This window comes from Mytilus galloprovincialis, chromosome 3 (assembly GCF_965363235.1).
Source record: "Mytilus galloprovincialis chromosome 3, xbMytGall1.hap1.1, whole genome shotgun sequence".
Taxonomy (NCBI): domain Eukaryota; kingdom Metazoa; phylum Mollusca; class Bivalvia; order Mytilida; family Mytilidae; genus Mytilus; species Mytilus galloprovincialis.
This window is the reverse complement of record NC_134840.1, coordinates 96,144,096-96,162,564: the sequence shown is the minus strand read 5'-3', so window position 1 is coordinate 96,162,564 and position 18,469 is coordinate 96,144,096. Positions and strand designations below refer to the sequence as shown.

The 18,469-nt window shown below is 32.5% G+C and overlaps 1 protein-coding gene across 1 annotated transcript in view; it reads left to right on the top strand.

Annotated features, from left to right (window-relative positions):
* LOC143069468 (furin-like) overlaps positions 1-18,469 on the top strand; it is a 122,872-nt gene that overhangs the window by 68,036 nt on the left and 36,367 nt on the right. The window contains exon 5 of the mRNA XM_076244116.1: positions 885-949. Within this exon, the coding sequence (XP_076100231.1) occupies positions 885-949 (65 nt within the window). The remainder of the gene's footprint in view (positions 1-884; positions 950-18,469) is intronic.

Below are 18,469 nucleotides of genomic sequence, written 5' to 3'. Positions count from 1 at the left end.
AGTTTAATTGAAGTCTGGAGCTGGCATGTCAGTTAACTGCTAGTAGTCTGTTGTTATTTATGTATTATTGTCATTTTGTTTATTTTCTTTGGTTACATCTTCTGACATCAGACTCGGACTTCTTTTGAACTGAATTTTAATGTGCGTATTGTTATGCGTTTACTTTTCTACATTGGCTAGAGGTATAGGGGGAGGGTTGAGATCTCACAAACATGTTTAACCCCGCCGCATTTTTGCGCCTGTCCCAAGTCAGGAGCCTCTGGCCTTTGTTAGTCTTGTATTATTTTAATTTTAGTTTCTTGTGTACAATTTGGAAATTAGTATGGCGTTCATTATCACTGAACTAGTATATATTTATTAGGGGCCAGCTGAAGGACGCCTCCGGGTGCGGGAATTTCTCACTACATTGAAGACCTGTTGGTGACCTTCTGCTGTTGTTTTTTTTTTTCTATGGTCGGGTTGTTGTCTCTTTGGCACATTCCCCATTTCCATTCTCAATTTTATAATTCATGAAAAAAATTCCTTTCACATTCTAAAACAAACAATTAATTATTATAGTATATTAACACTTATTGTTTGTAATTCACTTGTTCCCATGAACTGACTTCATAAGACGCACGCGATATGCCTTCTGTACAAAAGGCTCTGATTTAATGTATTTACTTCAATAAATGGATGCGGCAAAAATTACGTTTTCGCTAAACAGTCGATCAATAAAGCAACAAGCTTGTGTATTGTGAACCTTGATATATCTTATAATGTAGTTTAATTATCATGGGACCACACAAGTTGACCGTTGTGGTATACAATCACGCTTTTGTATTTACTTTAATTTGTAACTGATTTGAAAATGTTCTTATTTATTTTCTTAATTTGTTATGCAGGATACTGCCAATGATAAAGATATTTATGGTTTTGATGATGATCCTTCCCCTCCAGCAGGGAAAAGGTAAGCAGTTCATTTATTATTGTAGGGTATACTAAAACATTGGTTAGAACGATTTTCATTGTTTGTGCATAAAGCACCATTTAATGTTTGTATCCTAATCAGTAAAACTCACTTATACACATTGTATCCTAAACAATAAAAACCTAGAAAAGGTTCTGAAGTCCTACCCCCGAACAGATTCTGAAGTCCTACCCCCGAACAGATTTTGAAGTCCTACCCCCGAACAGATTCTGACAGCCCTACCCCTAACAAATTTTGAAATGCTATCCCACAACAGATTCTGACAGCCCTACCCCAAACATATTCTGACAGCCCTACCCCCGAACTGATTCTGATAGTCCTAACCCGAACAGATTCTGACAGTCCTACCCCCTAACAGACTTTGAAGTCCTACCTCCGAACAGATTCTGAAGTCCAACCCCGACGTCCTAAACCCGAACAGATTCTGACAGTCCTAACCCCGAACAGATTCTGACAGCTCTACCCCCGAACAGATTCTGAAGTCCTACCTCGAACAGATTCTGACAGTCCTAACCCCGAACAGATTCTGACAACCCTACCCCAAACAGATTCTAACAGTCCTACCCCTAACAGATTCTGACAGCCCTACCCCCGAACAGATTCTGAAGTCTACCCCCGAACAGATTCTGATAGTCCTACCTCCAAACAGATTCTGAAGTGCGACCCCGGAACAGATTCTGACAGTCCTGCCCCTAGAACAGATTATGACAGTCCTACCCCGGAACAGATTCTGACAGTCATGCCCCCGAACAGATTCTAACGGATCTACCCCGAACAGATTCTGACAGTTCTGCCCCTAGAACAGATTCAGACAGTCCAACCCTCGAACAGATTCTGACAGTCCTGCCCCTAGAACAGATTCTGAAGTGCTACCCCCGAACATATTCGGAGAGTCCTGCCCCTAGAACAGATTCTGACAGTCATACCCCCAAGCAGATTCTGACAGTCCTGTCACTAGAACAGATTCTGACAGTCCTACCACGAGCACATTCTGACAGTCCTACCCCCGAACAGATTATAACAGTTATACATAAGAACAGATTCTGTCAGTCCCAACACTAGAACAAATTATAATTATTCTTACCTAGAACAGATTAAAAGTATAACTGTTCTACAGTAGACATGTTCTAGAGCAGCTTAGAACAGTTTTAGGACAACTTATTCTGACATTTCTGAAGAGAGTTAAAGGCTGATCATAACTGTATATTTATAACAATTCAAATTTATTTCCTTTCAATTTCTTACACAAGTCTAGAATACTACTTTATATGGATATACATAAATTAGCATACTTAGGCAGCAACCATTTGATTTTCTGGGGGGGGGCTATGGTTTTTTTTTCTGGACAAATTTTTTTTTTCGCCTGCGGCGAAAAACAATCTATTTTTTTCGCGACAAGTCGAAAACAATTTTTTTCTTTCAATTTTAGCATTACATATAGTGGCAGCTGAGGGTGAAACAAACAATTTTTTTTTCTCAGAATCAAAAACAAATTATTTTTTTCTCCAAAAACTGGAAACAAACTTTTTTTTCCAAAAAAAACCATAGCCCCCCCCCCCCCCCCCCCCCAGAAAATCAAATGGTTGCTGCCTTATGTCCTCGCACATGTAATTGTTTATTTACGTATGAAGCATTTTTTAACCTGGGTTTTTGACCAACCATTATAATAATAATAATAATAATAATAATAATAATAATAATAATAATAATAAAGTCATTATTTAAAGAGGGTAACTAAATTAGAACTACATGTAGTCTAATTTTCATTGAGACCCTCAAACACAATACATGTATACAGTTAACATTCATACATTAAAATATTATAATATATATATTGCTAGTAAATATGTTACAGTGAATTTGTATAATCAGTGATTATGTAGAATCCCTTAAATTTTCAGGGACTATGTAGAATCACTGGTCAGTTTAGGGATTATATATAATCACTAAAATTTTTAAGGGATTATGTATAATCACTAGAAAAAATGTCAGGGATTATACATAATAACTGAAATGATGAATTTGTTTTAATTTTATAGAAAATGAATAAAAGTTAAATAATTCATTCTATAATACCATATTAAAACATCATTATAAACATAAATTCTAAAATGTTAAGGACAATTTATTAAAATGATAACCTCAATACATTAAAATATTACAATTTACAAACTTAATATGGATGACATCGACTAACACTGTGCGGGACAAATTTTCCATTCCAGAATTAAATTGGCAAATCTGACTTTGTCGGTTAACAAGATATCAAAAATAGTTTTGCCCAAGTGATAGATAATAAAAAAAAATAATTTCCTCATATGTCCCATCATGTCACCGTTGTCACTGTTGTCACCACAGCTGATTAAAAGTACATTTCCCATGGGAAAATTAAAAATTCCCATGGGAATATTCGAAGTTCCCATCGGGTACTTTTCCCATGGGAATTTTAATGTTCCCATGGGAAAAGAAGAATACTGAGAGTTCCAATGAGAATTTAACTTTTCCGATGGGAACAGTTTATCTTCCCATGGGAACAATTTTTCTTCCCATAGAACAACTTTTCTTCCCATGGGAACAATTTGTTTACCTATGGGAACATTTTTCTTCTCATTGAAACAGATATTTTATGTGTGGAACATGTTTTCCGTTTGATTGTTTTTCTCCTAAAAATAACCAGACGCTCCACAGGGCGCAGCTTTATACGACCGCAAAGGTCGAACCCTGAACAGTTGAGGCAAGTATGGACAAAACATTCAAGCTGGATACAGCTCTGAATTTGGATTGTGATTAAATAGTTGACACAGCATATGTTTCTGACACAAAATAAATGTGGTCTAATGAACTTTAAATCTTTTTTTGCTTTTGAGCAATTCACTATGCTGTTGAATATTACAATCCTCTCAAAAAAAAATATTTTAAGAAATTTTCTTTTTAATTTCTGAAATCTGAAATGAGAACAATTGACCCGCCCCCCACACACACCATTTTTTTCACCTCCCCCTTTCCCTTATTCCAAAAATGATCTCAATTCAAATTTCTAATGAAGTTTGCAACAATAACTACTCATTTAAATACATCATAAAATATTAAAATATAAAATGTCATACAGTCATGGTTAAAATTAATATTAATTAATAGTAACTTCTAAAAAAATAAATAGGGAATGTGTCTAAAGAGACACAGATGATGCCCCCGCTAGCATATAACGTTATAAAGGGACATAACTCAAGAACTGTAAAAGTGAAGCTGCAAAAAATTGAACTTAAACTGAGTTTAGAGGTAATAAGCATTATATACACATTTGATTAAATTTAGTTGAGACAAACTTAAGTTAAGAGAACAGAAATGACAAAATTCTTCAATTTTTCCACTTGTAAAGGGGCATAACCCTAGAATACTTGTAATCACTGAATGGCAAAGATTGCTTTAATATATCAGTTGGTAGTAAAAGTGAATATTGCATTGCATATTGTATATAGCATTGATTTAAGTTGATTCAACTATTTTTCTGGACAAAGAAAGATAACTCCAATTTTCAAAGAAGATTTCATAAAGCATTGGTTTTAGGTGATTCAACAACCATTCTGGACAAAGAAAGATAACTCCAATTTATTGTCTTGAAACTACAAAAATGCTTGTTTTGGCCCCTTTTTGGCCCTTTATTCAGTTTGACCCATACCCCATAAAATATATAGAGAATATCATATGGCTTTTTCAATATCGCATCCGTATCAACCCAAGACACCAATATAATCCCAAGAGCTCTGCTCGAGGGATTATATTGGTTGAGGGTTGATATGGTGTGTGATATTGAAAAAGCCATATCATATACACTTTATTATATACATATACCTCAAGTAGATGTTTTTTTATGTAACATGACGTCATACAGATTATAGGTTTGACATGACGTCATACAGATTAGGGATTTGAAAGCCTTTGCAACAGTGACTGCAATCGATGACGTGACGTCATACAGATTAAAGGTGTGATAAAGCTTTTGCAACCGTGCTGATATCGATATCATCACGGGTGGCTGATACAGCACGCTTGCCAATGATTGTATTACACATACACTTTATCTGTATTTACTACTAAGTATATAATAAATCCCTATCTTATACTTATGGTATTAAATATTGTGGTACAATTTCAGAACAATTGAAATACTAATACACAACTTATTGTTCTGACACTAGATAAATGCTTGTTTTAGTCCCTTTGGGCCTCTAATTCCTAAACCATAACCCCCAAAATCAATCCCAATCTTCCTTTTGTTGTTATAAACATTGTGTTAAAATTTTATTGATTTCTATTTACTTATACTTAAGTTATTATCCGGAAACCATCCGTCTTCGGACGACGCTGACGACGACAACGTGATACCAATATACGACCGCAAAATTTTTTGCGGTCGTATAAAAATTTGTTGAAATTGCAGGATTTATGTGAAATTATTGTAGTATGCAGGTTTTCTACAAGATGTCAATATGGTTTCATATCTAAAGTTGCTCTCAACATGCAACTTCCATAAAAACTCTGATTATCTAGTTAAATATGAAGCAATGGCAAGTAAGTTTTTAAATAAGTTGTACGTGTGTATTTTTATCACAAAATATTCTGTTTTCTATTTATATTGAACTTATTGGAAATTAGATAATAAATGTTTAACAACTTTTTTTCCGGTGCTTATACATGTTATAGAACAATCATTAAATGATTTTGAAAAAGGTTGGAAAAAAATATACATGTATACAAAATATAATTATAATAACAAGCAAAAAACATAAAATGAATCAATCTGTTTTTGATATGATATACTCCCACCACTGTGGAACAAGTTAACTAAATGCAAATCATTCTCCTTTTTTTTTTGCCATGGCATCGTTTTCGATTTGTTAGTTTTTGACTGCTAATTAGGAATAAATAAAATATACATCTTTAAAAAAAAGGGAAACTATTTAACATGAAAGAAAGTGGAAGTGAAATTGAAAAGGAATCTCAGACTTATTTAGTAGATATTTCATATAGGACAGAAACTTTTATTGTTCTATTCAGAAGGTAGGGCATAGATTTATTTTAAGGGAAAAATAGGAATTGCACCGGTCCCAACCCCCCAATACATATTGACCGGTCCCTAAGATAATAACGAATAACAATATAGTAATTATACATGTAATACAAACTATAAACAAAAACTAAAATGCAATATTATAGTTTTGTAATATGAACTGGCGTGAAAAGTAGGAATTCAGAATTTTAATTGTATGCAAAGTTTTGAATCTTTGTGTAATTCTGATGTGAGATGGCAAAGATTAAAAAATTGCTTTACTTTGCTGAAATTTATAAAGGCCACCGTGGACAGCCAATATAAGTTCAATTGGTACAACATATCTTTTTAAAATCAAAAACAATATTTCTCTTGCTTCATAGTGAAATGGGCACTCGAAAAAAATGTAAATACAATCCTCAACAGCATGGCTATGATTAATAACGGATATTTCAAAACTTTTAAATACTGATTCACAATTCGACATGCATTGTATTATATGTCACTGGACGTTAAAATTATATCATTGATTTCGTCTTCGTCAAATGCTGCTTTTGGTTTCTTCTTTTAATTACATATACATCACAAGTTATTCCTATGCGAAGTAAACTTTAAAGATGAAAGTCAATTATTTCGATATTGCTTCAAACTAAATATAAACTGAGAACATATGTATAACTGCTATATTCCGAATCCCTGACATTCATTTGTGTATAAATGAAGAAAAGATAATAATGATCGGTATCTGAGTGAATCTACGTCTCAAACCAGCTCCATAGAGATATTACAGAATATTCAAAATTTACATCTTTTCTTAAAATATATGATTGGACAATGAAATAAACTATATATATGCTGGAGATTTCAAATTAGCCCAATTAACGACTGAAACTGTAACACTGCTGTAGTGCACTTCGATCGTATCTGTAACAGGAAGGCGTATGGTAACCAGGCTACCAGATTAAGTTAAATAAGCTAAGTACATAACAACCCTTTCTTTTTGCATTATACGCTCAGGAACATACATCTTACTATTTTGCATGGATTGGTAGCAAATATCACTTTGCAACCGTAGTCCTTAACCAAAAGCGTTGTTTTCCATCTGACAAGTTTAATTTTAGATCAAGTGATCGATACAAGTACAAAGGCTAGAATTTATCATTCGGTTAGTCTGGATGACTTCATGCAATAACCCCTCTCCGTATTCATTATAGTTTTTATATAAGTCATTTAAATTCTATATCCTTCAGTTTGCATATAAATATGATATTTAAATTTCGTATGGCTTAGTACAACCTGCAAAACATTTTATTTGATGTCACTACTAGTAAACATGGAACTGAAACAATAACTTACTATACCATTATAGACTTGTGTTGTATGTTTATACACACCGAAATCACTACTAGACGATACACGTTCAAATTAACAAAATTGTGTTTTAATGAACCAATGCTCTGAACTGATTTTATAGGATTTAGTTTAACATTTAAACTTGTTCAATGATTGTTTTACTTTACAAGATTTAAATGTAGGATAGAATCGGCTTACAACACGAAATTTGTTCAAAGAATAGTACCAAGCATGTGACAAAATGACGGGTATGTAGCAGAGGTATCGCAATTCCAGATGGCTTGGTGGATAGTTACTGTTTGTTCAACGTTCAGACGTGTAACATCATTGCATGATAAGTAAATTTGACCAAATGAATGAAAAAACTTTTAAAAAAGTAAGTGCACATATTTCTAGTAGCGAAAACCACGCATATCGAGTTACGTCGACGAAAAAGAAAAGTATAGTAATAATAAGAAGGTCTTTCCACCGGTAAAGATCTATTTTGATATAAAAATATTAAAAGTCAGTCTAAAATGTCACTTCCTATGGCTTTATGATGTATAAATATGAATTTAAAGCAAAGGTCAAAATCTAGAACGTCCTATTAACCAATGACCTTGAGCTCATTTTCAAGGTCACAAACCAAGGACCTCAAATCAAAAGATGCAAGGTCTTATAATATGTATGGATAATGAGTTATATCACTTTATGCATAATTCTAAATATAAGATGGGCGAAAACTCCCATTTATTGTTTACGCACCCTTTCAACCAAAATTTATAAGTTACAACATGTCGTAACTAACAATTTAGTAAAAATAACATGTCGATATGTTATACGGTTTTTGAAGAAAAGTGAAAATAAGCCAAAATGAAAATTTATAATATGACCTTGACCTTTGACCTTGACCTAATTTTAATTTTTTTGGATCAAGGACCTTAAATCAAAAGACCCCAGGTCTCTATTACCTATGGTGTACCAGTTAGAAATGCATATTACTAATATCAAATGCAAAAGGGGGAATAACTCTCATATGGAGTGTTCATATCGCTTCGGTTAAAATAGGACAAATCATGCGAAGGATATAACGAGCAATTTTATAAAATAAATTTGTCGCATTTTTCTACGGTTACGGAGGAGATGCACTCTGATGATAAACAGTGAAAGGGGAGATAACTCTTACTAAGAGAATGGTTCGGCTTAGCAGGGTAAAATTTAAAAGCGCATGAACTATACGATACCATGTGAGAAATATCTAAGCGACATATTGCGAAACAAACATTTATCGCAAGAACAAAAAGTGGCGGAAAAAAAAAAATAATAATCAGAACAAATACAATAGGTCTTTCCACAGAAAAGTGGAAAGACCTAATAATTACGATGTCAATTTCATGAAGTTATAGGATTATTATAGTTAGAAAACAATCTTGACAACGATTCATGTTTCCCCATGTATATAGATTAACACAGATTTATAATTTTCATTCTTAAATTATTTTCTAAAATACAAAAACATGGCTCTGATACTTGACAGTTCAGCGAACACTATTACATGAAATGCACGATGCTATTGATCGAAAACAAAGGTGAGAGATTCAAATTGTAAAATCAGCTGCTGGACGGTAGAATTTTTATCAATATAATTATTCAACGAAAATAAAAGACCTTTGAGTGTACAAGTATGACAGAAATACTTTTATTTTATTGAAATAACATTTTTTTATCAAAAGGAATGCTTGTTAAACTGCTCCAGTCATGGTTACTAGTAACTGTCAGTCCATTGCGATATTTCATAGCTCTTTTACAAATTCTGAAAAAAAAATAAAAAAATAATGTTCCCATGGGAAAAATAAATGTTCCCAAGGGAAAAAGGTGTTCCCGTGGGAAGAAACATTAGTTCCCTTGGGAACAAAAATGGGAAGAAACTATCTACTAATGTTCCCATGGGAAATTGTAGTTCCGATGGGAACTTTAAAATTCCCATGGGAAAAGTACTTTTTCCGATGGGAACTTTAACTTTTCCTATGAGAACTTTGAATATTCCCATGGGAATTTTTAAATTTTTTATGGGAAATGTCCTTTTAATCAGTTGTGGTGACAATAGTGACAACGGTGACATGATGGGACATATGGAAACATTTTTTTTTTATTATCTATCTATAAATTTTTGATATCTTGTAAACCGACAAAGTCAGATTTGCCAATTCTGGAATGGCAAATTTGTCCCGCACAGTGTTGACCATTCAACATTTGCCCTGCTTTTCTACAGACACATATATTTGATTCACATCATCCACATTAAGAAAAAAAGCCTTGTCCTTCACATATTGAATCAGATTTTACTACACGTCTATAAGAGAAATAAAGTTTTCAGTACAAACATCTGAAAAAAACATTAAAACTAGGGGCTCTCCTGATTCTACTTTGATTTTGGAAATCATGTTAATAGATTAAAATCATAACATATACTGCCAATCATTCGTTTTGGCTGTTTTTCTATATATTTAGTTGCGTCAGTTCTCTCAGTTTGAATTTCTTGTTCATTTGAAAACAAAATACACAAAACAGATGTTCCATAACCTTCTTCACCATTTGTTTACCACAAACAACATGCACTGTGGATTTACACTGAGAACAGTTTTGTCATATGATCTTGGTAAGCCATGATGGACTTAAAATTAAGTAAATTGCATTTCGACTAAAAAGAATTGTCTACCCGGTACGTGAATTAAAATTTCCGCTAACAATAGGTTTAACAACAAGTCTCAAACCTGATCAATACAATAGTATACTAATGAGACGCTAATCGAGAGATGTGCATATGATACACAGTACTTTTATTTCTGTATATCTAGTTTTTATTGCTTTTGTTATTTCGTCCGATATCTAAGATTTATTATTTTTCTAGATCCATGCCCACCAGCCCCATCCTATGTTAATGTATAATGACGTTAAGTGTAATCTGTATGAAATATAAGAGATGGTAGACGCCTTTACCTTAAAAAATCTAAATCATGATTTACTGTTAACTTTACCCTTCAAGGAAAAACAAATGATAATTTGTTTATATTTAATTCTTATCAAACAAAGTATCTTTGAATTATTGATAACCCCTTGAATCATTTCAGGGAATTTGTAGAATAGTTTTTAAAATGTTCAGTGATTATGTAAAATCACTGGTCATTTTCAGGGATAATATAGAAACGCTAACGATTTTAGTGATTCTACATACACCCCGAACATTCAGGGATTCTACATAATCCCTGATTATACAAATTAACTGTTACATATACACAAATTCAATCATCCAAACATACAAATGGCAATCATTGTTGTAACCATAAAAGAAGAAAACAAATTCAACTTGCATAGAATATTCAAGAAAATTATTATAACAATGTTTCTTGAATAATTCCAAATTACCACCTTTTTTAATGTTAGTGGTAAATTATTCCATACCTTGGTTTCAGAATAATATTTTTTTGATGTATTTGGTCTTGGAACAAATATATTATTATTAGAAACAGATCGTTAGTTGTGGTGTTGAACATCATTAATATTAAGCATTGCTAAGTAATCAGGTGTTACTCTTTTTTTTTTGAAGTTTTATGATTCTTTCTGAATCTTTTTGTAATAAATTTCCCCAAACTGAACTACATTTTTTCATGTTTTACATTGTCATTTTGGGACCTTTTATAGCTGACTATGCGGTATGGGCTTTGCTCATTGTTGAAGGCCATACGGCTACCTATAAGTGTTGATTTCTGTGTCATTTTGGTTTTTTTGTGGAGAGTTGGCTCATTGGCAATCATATCACATCTTCTTTATTATACAATAGTCTATATATGGTAGAATATATGCATTATAAAATAATCGTCTTGTGTGAATATACTTTAATTTTATACTAAAGTGATATTTTAGATGAGATAATCTTACATATACGATCAACATGACCTTCCCAGCTTAAATTTTCATCAATGTCAATTCAAAGTAATTTGAATGAATGGACATTTTCAATACAGGCTTCGTTGACGGTAATACATAATTCTGATAGTTGTGTAAGTTTTTGTTTTGAACCCAATTTCATAATCCTGGTACTTTTGATATTTACACCACTGGGTCGATGCCACTGCTGGTGGACGTTTCGTCCCCGAGGGTATCACCAGCCCAGTAGTCAGCACTTCGGTGTTGACATGAATGTCAATTATATGGTCATTTTTATAAATTTTCTGTTTACAAAACTTTGAATTTTTCGAAAAACTAAGGATTTTCTTACCCCAGGAGTAGATTACCTTAGCCGTATTTGGCACAATTTTTTGGAATTTCGGGTCCTCAATGCTCTTCAACTTTGTATTTGTTTGGCTTTTTAACTATTTTGATTTTAGCGTCACTGATGAGTCTTATGTAGACGAAACGCGCGTCTGGCGTAAAAAATTATAATCCTGGTACTTTTGATAACTATAATCATATACTTTGTTTTTGTGCATTAATTTTCATACTGTTATTGTTACACCATGATTGCATAGCATTTGAATCATTATGCAATATGCTGTTTATTTTTTCAATAGATATAGGAAGATGTGGTATGAGTGTCGATGAGACAACTCTCCATCCAAGTCACAATTTATAAAAGTAAACCATTATAGGTCAAGGTACGGTCTTCAACACGGAGCCTTGGCTCATAATGTTCTTATTATGAAAATTTAGCCATTAATATGATTGATGATTACACAAAGATTTCAGATGTTCGTCCACAAGGCAGCAGCGAAACAACAGTGAAAACACAATTTCATACCCATAAGATAAACTTTCATTCAAATACTTAAAAAAGAAGGGATCCTTGAATATTGGGCTCGTAAAAAAGCGGAAAACTTAGATGTAACAGTCTCCGGGACAAGTTCCACTGAGTGCAAAAGTTGTCACCTTAACTTTTAGTGTTAGGTCAAAATGAAGTTGATAACTTGGTTGGTATTGATTCCCTGATATTTGCCCTAAATGTTTTTGGTTCTAGCACCACTGTTGAAAAAGTTATGCCCCTTTTTCTTAACAATTTCCTCATAGGACAAGTTGTTTTCCTCAACGGAAATCAAATTATCCTACTAGAAAAAAATTTAATAAAGGGATAGTTTTTCTTCCTCAAAGGAAAAGTTTTCCCTTATGAAATTTGCTGCATAAATTTTGCCTTGGAGGAAATTTACTGCATTAAATTTTCGTTACAGGAATTTCTTTTTCCTGTGAGGAAATTTTGTCAAGAAGTAAACTCATCATAGATACCAGGACCAAATTTTGCATATATGCCAGACGCGTGTTTCGTCTACAAAAGACTCATCAGTGACGCTCGAATCGAAAAAAGTTAAAAAGGCCAAATAAAGTACGAAGTTGAAGAGCATTATGGACCAAAATTCCTAAAAATTTTGCCAAATACAGCTAAGGTAATCTATGCCTGAGGTAGAAAAGCCTTAGTATTTCAAAAATTCAAAATTTTGTCAACAGGTAATTTATAAATATAACCATATCAATGATAATTCATGTCAGCACCAAAAAATGCTGACTACTGGGCTGGTGATACCCTCGGGGAAATAAATCTCCACCAGCAGTGGCATCGACCCAGTGGTTGTAAATAAACTCATCATAGATACCAGGACCAAATTTTGTATATACGCCAGACGCGCGTTTCGTCTACAAAAGACTCATCAGTGACGCTCGGATCGAAAAAAGTTAAAAAGGCCAAATAAAGTACGAAGTTGAAGAGCATTATGGACCAAAATTCCTAAAAGATTTGCCAAATACAGCTAAGGTAGTCTATGCCTGAGGTAGAAAAGCCTTAGTATTTCAAAAATTCAAAATTTTGTCAACAGATAATTTATAAATATAACCATATCAATGAAGTACCATTTCCTTTGAGGAAATTTTTGACAAACACTTTTCTTTGAGGGAAAATTCAAGACAGCAGTTTCCTCTAAGGAAAATATTGTTCTCCAAATATCCTCTATGGCAATTTCTGTACATCAAATTTCCCCGAAGGAAATGTTTCCCCTTATTTTTCCTCTATGTAAATTTCATAACAATACAAACAGTATGAATGTAATTTTTACTAAACTGAACAAATGATACAAAAGATGTTTGAAGATCGTACTTTGACCGATAATGGTTTACTTTTACAAAAGAGGGACGAAAGATACCAAAGGGACAGTCAAACTCATAAATCTAAAATAACTGACAACGCCATGGCTAAAAATGAAAAAGACAAACAAACAACAGCACACAGACACAACATAGAAAACTAAAGAATAAACAACACGAAGGTTGTAATGGGGGTACCTTTATGACAAATAACGGTAAAAACTCTTGCCTAATGAGTTAACGGTACGCAATTTTTAATGCATCTCTATATAATGTATATTTTCTTTATGACGATAAAAAAACCGACTGATTTTGACGAATCCCGATAAATTCTTTTATTTATGGAATGACTGTAATATTTTTTCTGTCTATGAAAAAATAACATAAAAAATTTGGTGCACACTGAATAACGCTCGTATGTTATTTCGAATAGACAGAAAAAATATTACAGTCATTTCTTATAATTTAATGCTAAATTCCATTTTAAACCGTAGAGGAAATTTGTAAAAAGGGGGCATAACAGTGGTATTAGAGCCAAATTCTTTAGGACAAATATCAGAGTAACAATACCAACCAAGTAATCAACTTAATTTTGACATAATGCCAAAAATAAAGGTGTACCGGAGACTGATTTGTGTCAAATACCTGTTGAGGTAACTAAAATATCCCAGCTTTTCCCAAAATTGATGTAATGATACTGTACCTTCTTTTATGATTAAAAAGTCGTTTAAATCGAATAAGGGTATGTATTTATTAATTCATCTTTTAGAAAGAAAAGAAAAAAACAAGGTTAATCATCGAATGGGGCCATTTATAGCTGACTATACGTTATGGATTTTTCTCGTTGTTCAGTTGAAGGCCTAGCGGTTGCCTATACTTGCTGAAAACCACAGCATTTGAACTTTGGTAGATAGTTGTCTCATTGGCAATCATACCACATACATGGGATTTTTTATATTCCTAACGGACTTGGATATTTGCCATTCTTAATAAATCATGTATGGTGCTATACATGTTTATATATGCAACAAGGACGCGCAGTTCGATATGTTTTCTGAAAATTGCAAAGTTGAATCTAAACCTAATTATATTTCTCTCATTTATTGGTATTTTATACCGGATAGTGGTCACTTCTTTTAAAATTTCACTGTTTCACGTGAAATTAATGCACATGTACAATGTATAAGAATGGACAAAATCTGTTCAGCTACTTTTACAAGGCGAAAAAGAAAGCCGAATCGTGAAACCAGTTAACAGTATTGTTTTTAATCTGAGCATGCAAATTAAGAGTATGTTGTACATTTTATATTAAACACATTCGCCGAACAAAAACATTTATTATTAGAGTCCCAGATACTAGTACAGTTTTCCCACTTATTCCACGTGTTTTTAATTAGTAGTAAACTGGTAGTAGCCCACAATGCATTTAGTTGATTGAGTCAATTGGTTAGTTTTACAAGGCCATGTTTATACAACAGTAAATTTGGTCTGGTAGAAAAATTTGTCCGCCAGACTTTTTTTCCTAGGAATATTAATGACATGGACATGACTTCCTAGGAAAAGTAGTCTGGGGACATGAATTTTATCAGAATATTAATGCACAACTCTTTAACAATATTAAAACATAAAAAATGAATTTCCTTTGTTCACATGTAAATAATTTGTTTTATTAAAACTTTCCTTTAAAAAAGGGCATGGACGTTTTTACCTAGGAATATTACTTAGATGGACATGATTTGCTAGGAAAATTAGTCTGGTGACATAAATTTTATTAGAATTATTGATCACAACTCTTAAACAATATGAGAACATAACATTTATATTTACCTTTTAAAATAAAGGCCATGGACGTTTTTACCTAGGAATATTAATGACATGGATATGATTAGAAAAATTTGTCGAGGGACATCAATTTTATAAAGAAAAAAACTCTTAATCAATATGTACATTTTCTTATTTTGTACAGGTTATTACTTGTACAAACACTTTGTAAGAGTAATTACTTGTATGATGCCATCATACAAGTTATTACTTGTACAAATATAATTTTTCTAGTAATTACTTGTACAGTTTTTGTTGAGAAGAAGATAACAACTTGTACAACGCAATATCTCTTTTGTTTCTTCTTTTGCCTTAAATGAATTATTCAAAAACTGCATTCTTTTGGTTTTTAAGTCTGGATTTGTTTTTGTCAATTGTTGTTTTTTTTTCTTTTACTAATTTATTTGGTTGTTTATTTTTTCTTATCATTTAGCGTATATAAAAAAAAAGATGTGGTATGATTGCCAATGAGAAAACTATCCACAAAAGACCAAAATGACACAGACATTAACAACTATAGGTCACCGTACGGCCTTCAACAATGAGCAAAACCCATACTGTATGTTTTTTTATTAGTCTATATAGTGTTTGTCTTTTTTCTTCATTTTTTTCAACTGTGTACATGACTTGTATTAGTATTACTTTTAAAATGCTAGAAGATTACAAACAAACGACGGACGCAAAGAAACTTTGGTCAACACTTAAAGAATGCAATTGTACTGTTTTTTATGACATTAACCTCAGTATTCTCTGGTATGTCTAACATTGTCTCTGAATCTTTTAAATTTGATTTCAACTCATTAAACCAAGCATGATTACAATTGTTTGTCCTATTTTGTATTAATTTTCGGCAATATTCAGCACAATTCCTTTGATATTTCTACAGTCCATCGGACCTCGGTCTACTATTTGCACTGGAATTATAACATTGTCTCAAATTTCTAAATCTTTTAATCATCTTTGGGAATTTGCTGTTCTAATCAAAGGGTAAAGTTTATCAACTGTACAATAATAAATAATTTCGTCTCCTTTGCGAATGAGTTTTTCAATTTTTGCTGCATTCAAAACACCAGACTGCCGTAAGAAATATCTTGGAAGTGTTGTCTTTTTGTAACTTAATTTGACTTCCTTTACATTACAAATATTCTGTCATGTATCTTACGCGTGTGAAAACCGAATAATTAGAAGAGTTTCGATAAGTTATTTATGTCATCGTGATATTGTTTTCTACACTGTTTTCCATCTTTACACTTTAGTTTTGACTTTTTTGAAGTTTTGCTCATATATTTGTTATACAAAAAGTACAAACATGTTGAAAGTTCATACCTTTAGGTTTTAGTCATACATTATTTGTTTGAAGGAAAACGATTTGCTGAGAACATTAATAGGCCAAGGTAGAATAATGATTTGTACAAATTATTATCTTTTTCTCAGTAAAAATTGTACTCGTAATTACTTGTACAGTTGTATTTGTACAAGTAATAACTTGTATGATGGCTTCATACAAGTAATAACCTGTACAAAATAATAACATGTACACGACATATATATTAACATGATTAAAATTTAACATTTCTGTTATTTAAATGTAAATGATTTGAATCATTTATATTTTTCTTATAAAAAAAGGACATGGACGTTTTTACCTAGGAATATTAATGCTTAAATGTTCGCTTTTCTAAATTCCTAATTGTTTATTCAGAAAGAAATGATCTGGTAATCTTATAAAATGTGCTCAGCACTGACAGATAATTGAAGATGTAGTATGATTACCAATGAGACAATGAGAAAACTTTCCATTAGATACCAAATGACGTATAGTCGCCGTCAGCTGAAATTCGTAGCGGTTATCGGTAAAAATAATCTAAACTATCAATCGCGTTCACTCGAGATATAGTTTTTCACATTCCATTCATAAATCGCAAAAAGAAAAACCACTACTGACCTACCTTTTAAGTGATCGCACTGTAATAATCCTGACCTTCACTTTTCATAGACGATTTTGAATGGTGGAATCAGCCATTGTTTTTACTGGAAGTGTTTCCGTGGAGTTCAATTTCATAAAATTTGCATAAAGCGCGGGAAACCTTATCACATCAATGAAAGGAACATTTCCGGAAACTGCGTACAGTGACGAATGTCATATGTAAACAAATGATCCTCATAGAAACGAAGATGGCGGAATTACAATGGAAAATATTCTGGAAAATGTGAAGGTCAGGATTATTACAGTGTGATCACTTAAAAGGTAGGTCAGTAGTGGTTTTTCTTTTTGCGATTTATGAAAGGAATGTGAAAAACTATATCTCGAGTGAACGCGATTGATAGTTTAGATTATTTTTACCGATAACCGCTACGAATTTCAGCTGACGGCGACATTAGATGTTAGCTATAGGTCACCGTACGGCCTTCAACAATACGCAGAACCCAAACCGCATAGCAAGCTGGTAAAGGCCCCAAATGACAAATGTAAAACAATTCAAACGAGAAAACTAACGGCCTGATTTATGTACAAACAATAAGTGATTTACAAATATGATACACAGCAACAAACGACAACCACTGAATTACAGGCTCCTGACTTTTGACATGCACATACAGAGTGTGTCAGAATTAACCATGGTTGCGGGCGCCCAACCCTTCCCAAACCTTCAACATATATTTAAAACAAATTTAGAAATAGTAATTTTAAGGATTTATTGCATTAGCTTTTGTTAAGTAGATATATAAGTATAAACATTAATTATTCGTCTTTAATCAGGAATATTTAGAAACCGAAGATCATTTTATTCAGAACAAGCCTGTTTAAGTTCACTTTGATTTCATATAATTTTCTGCAGACTGATTGTGTGTGAAAAAGCTTCAAAACCTTTTTCGAGTTATAATCTTTACCCAATTTTGGTTTTTAATAAGACGTGTAATGTATAATTGAAACACGCTTCTGTACGGCTAACACATAACTTGTTTGTATCGGTGAAAGTGAGAGTACAGGGTCTGTTCAGAAGATGAATTCTTTTTTCAACTTATGCCATTTTATTGTTCAATTAAAGTTCAAGTAAAATAAAATAAGATTGAAAATGATAAAATAAACATAAACAAATAGGATTTTTAACAATTCATTTTTGAAACCATCATAAAAAATTACCGATTTGAGTTAATATATATTTGTT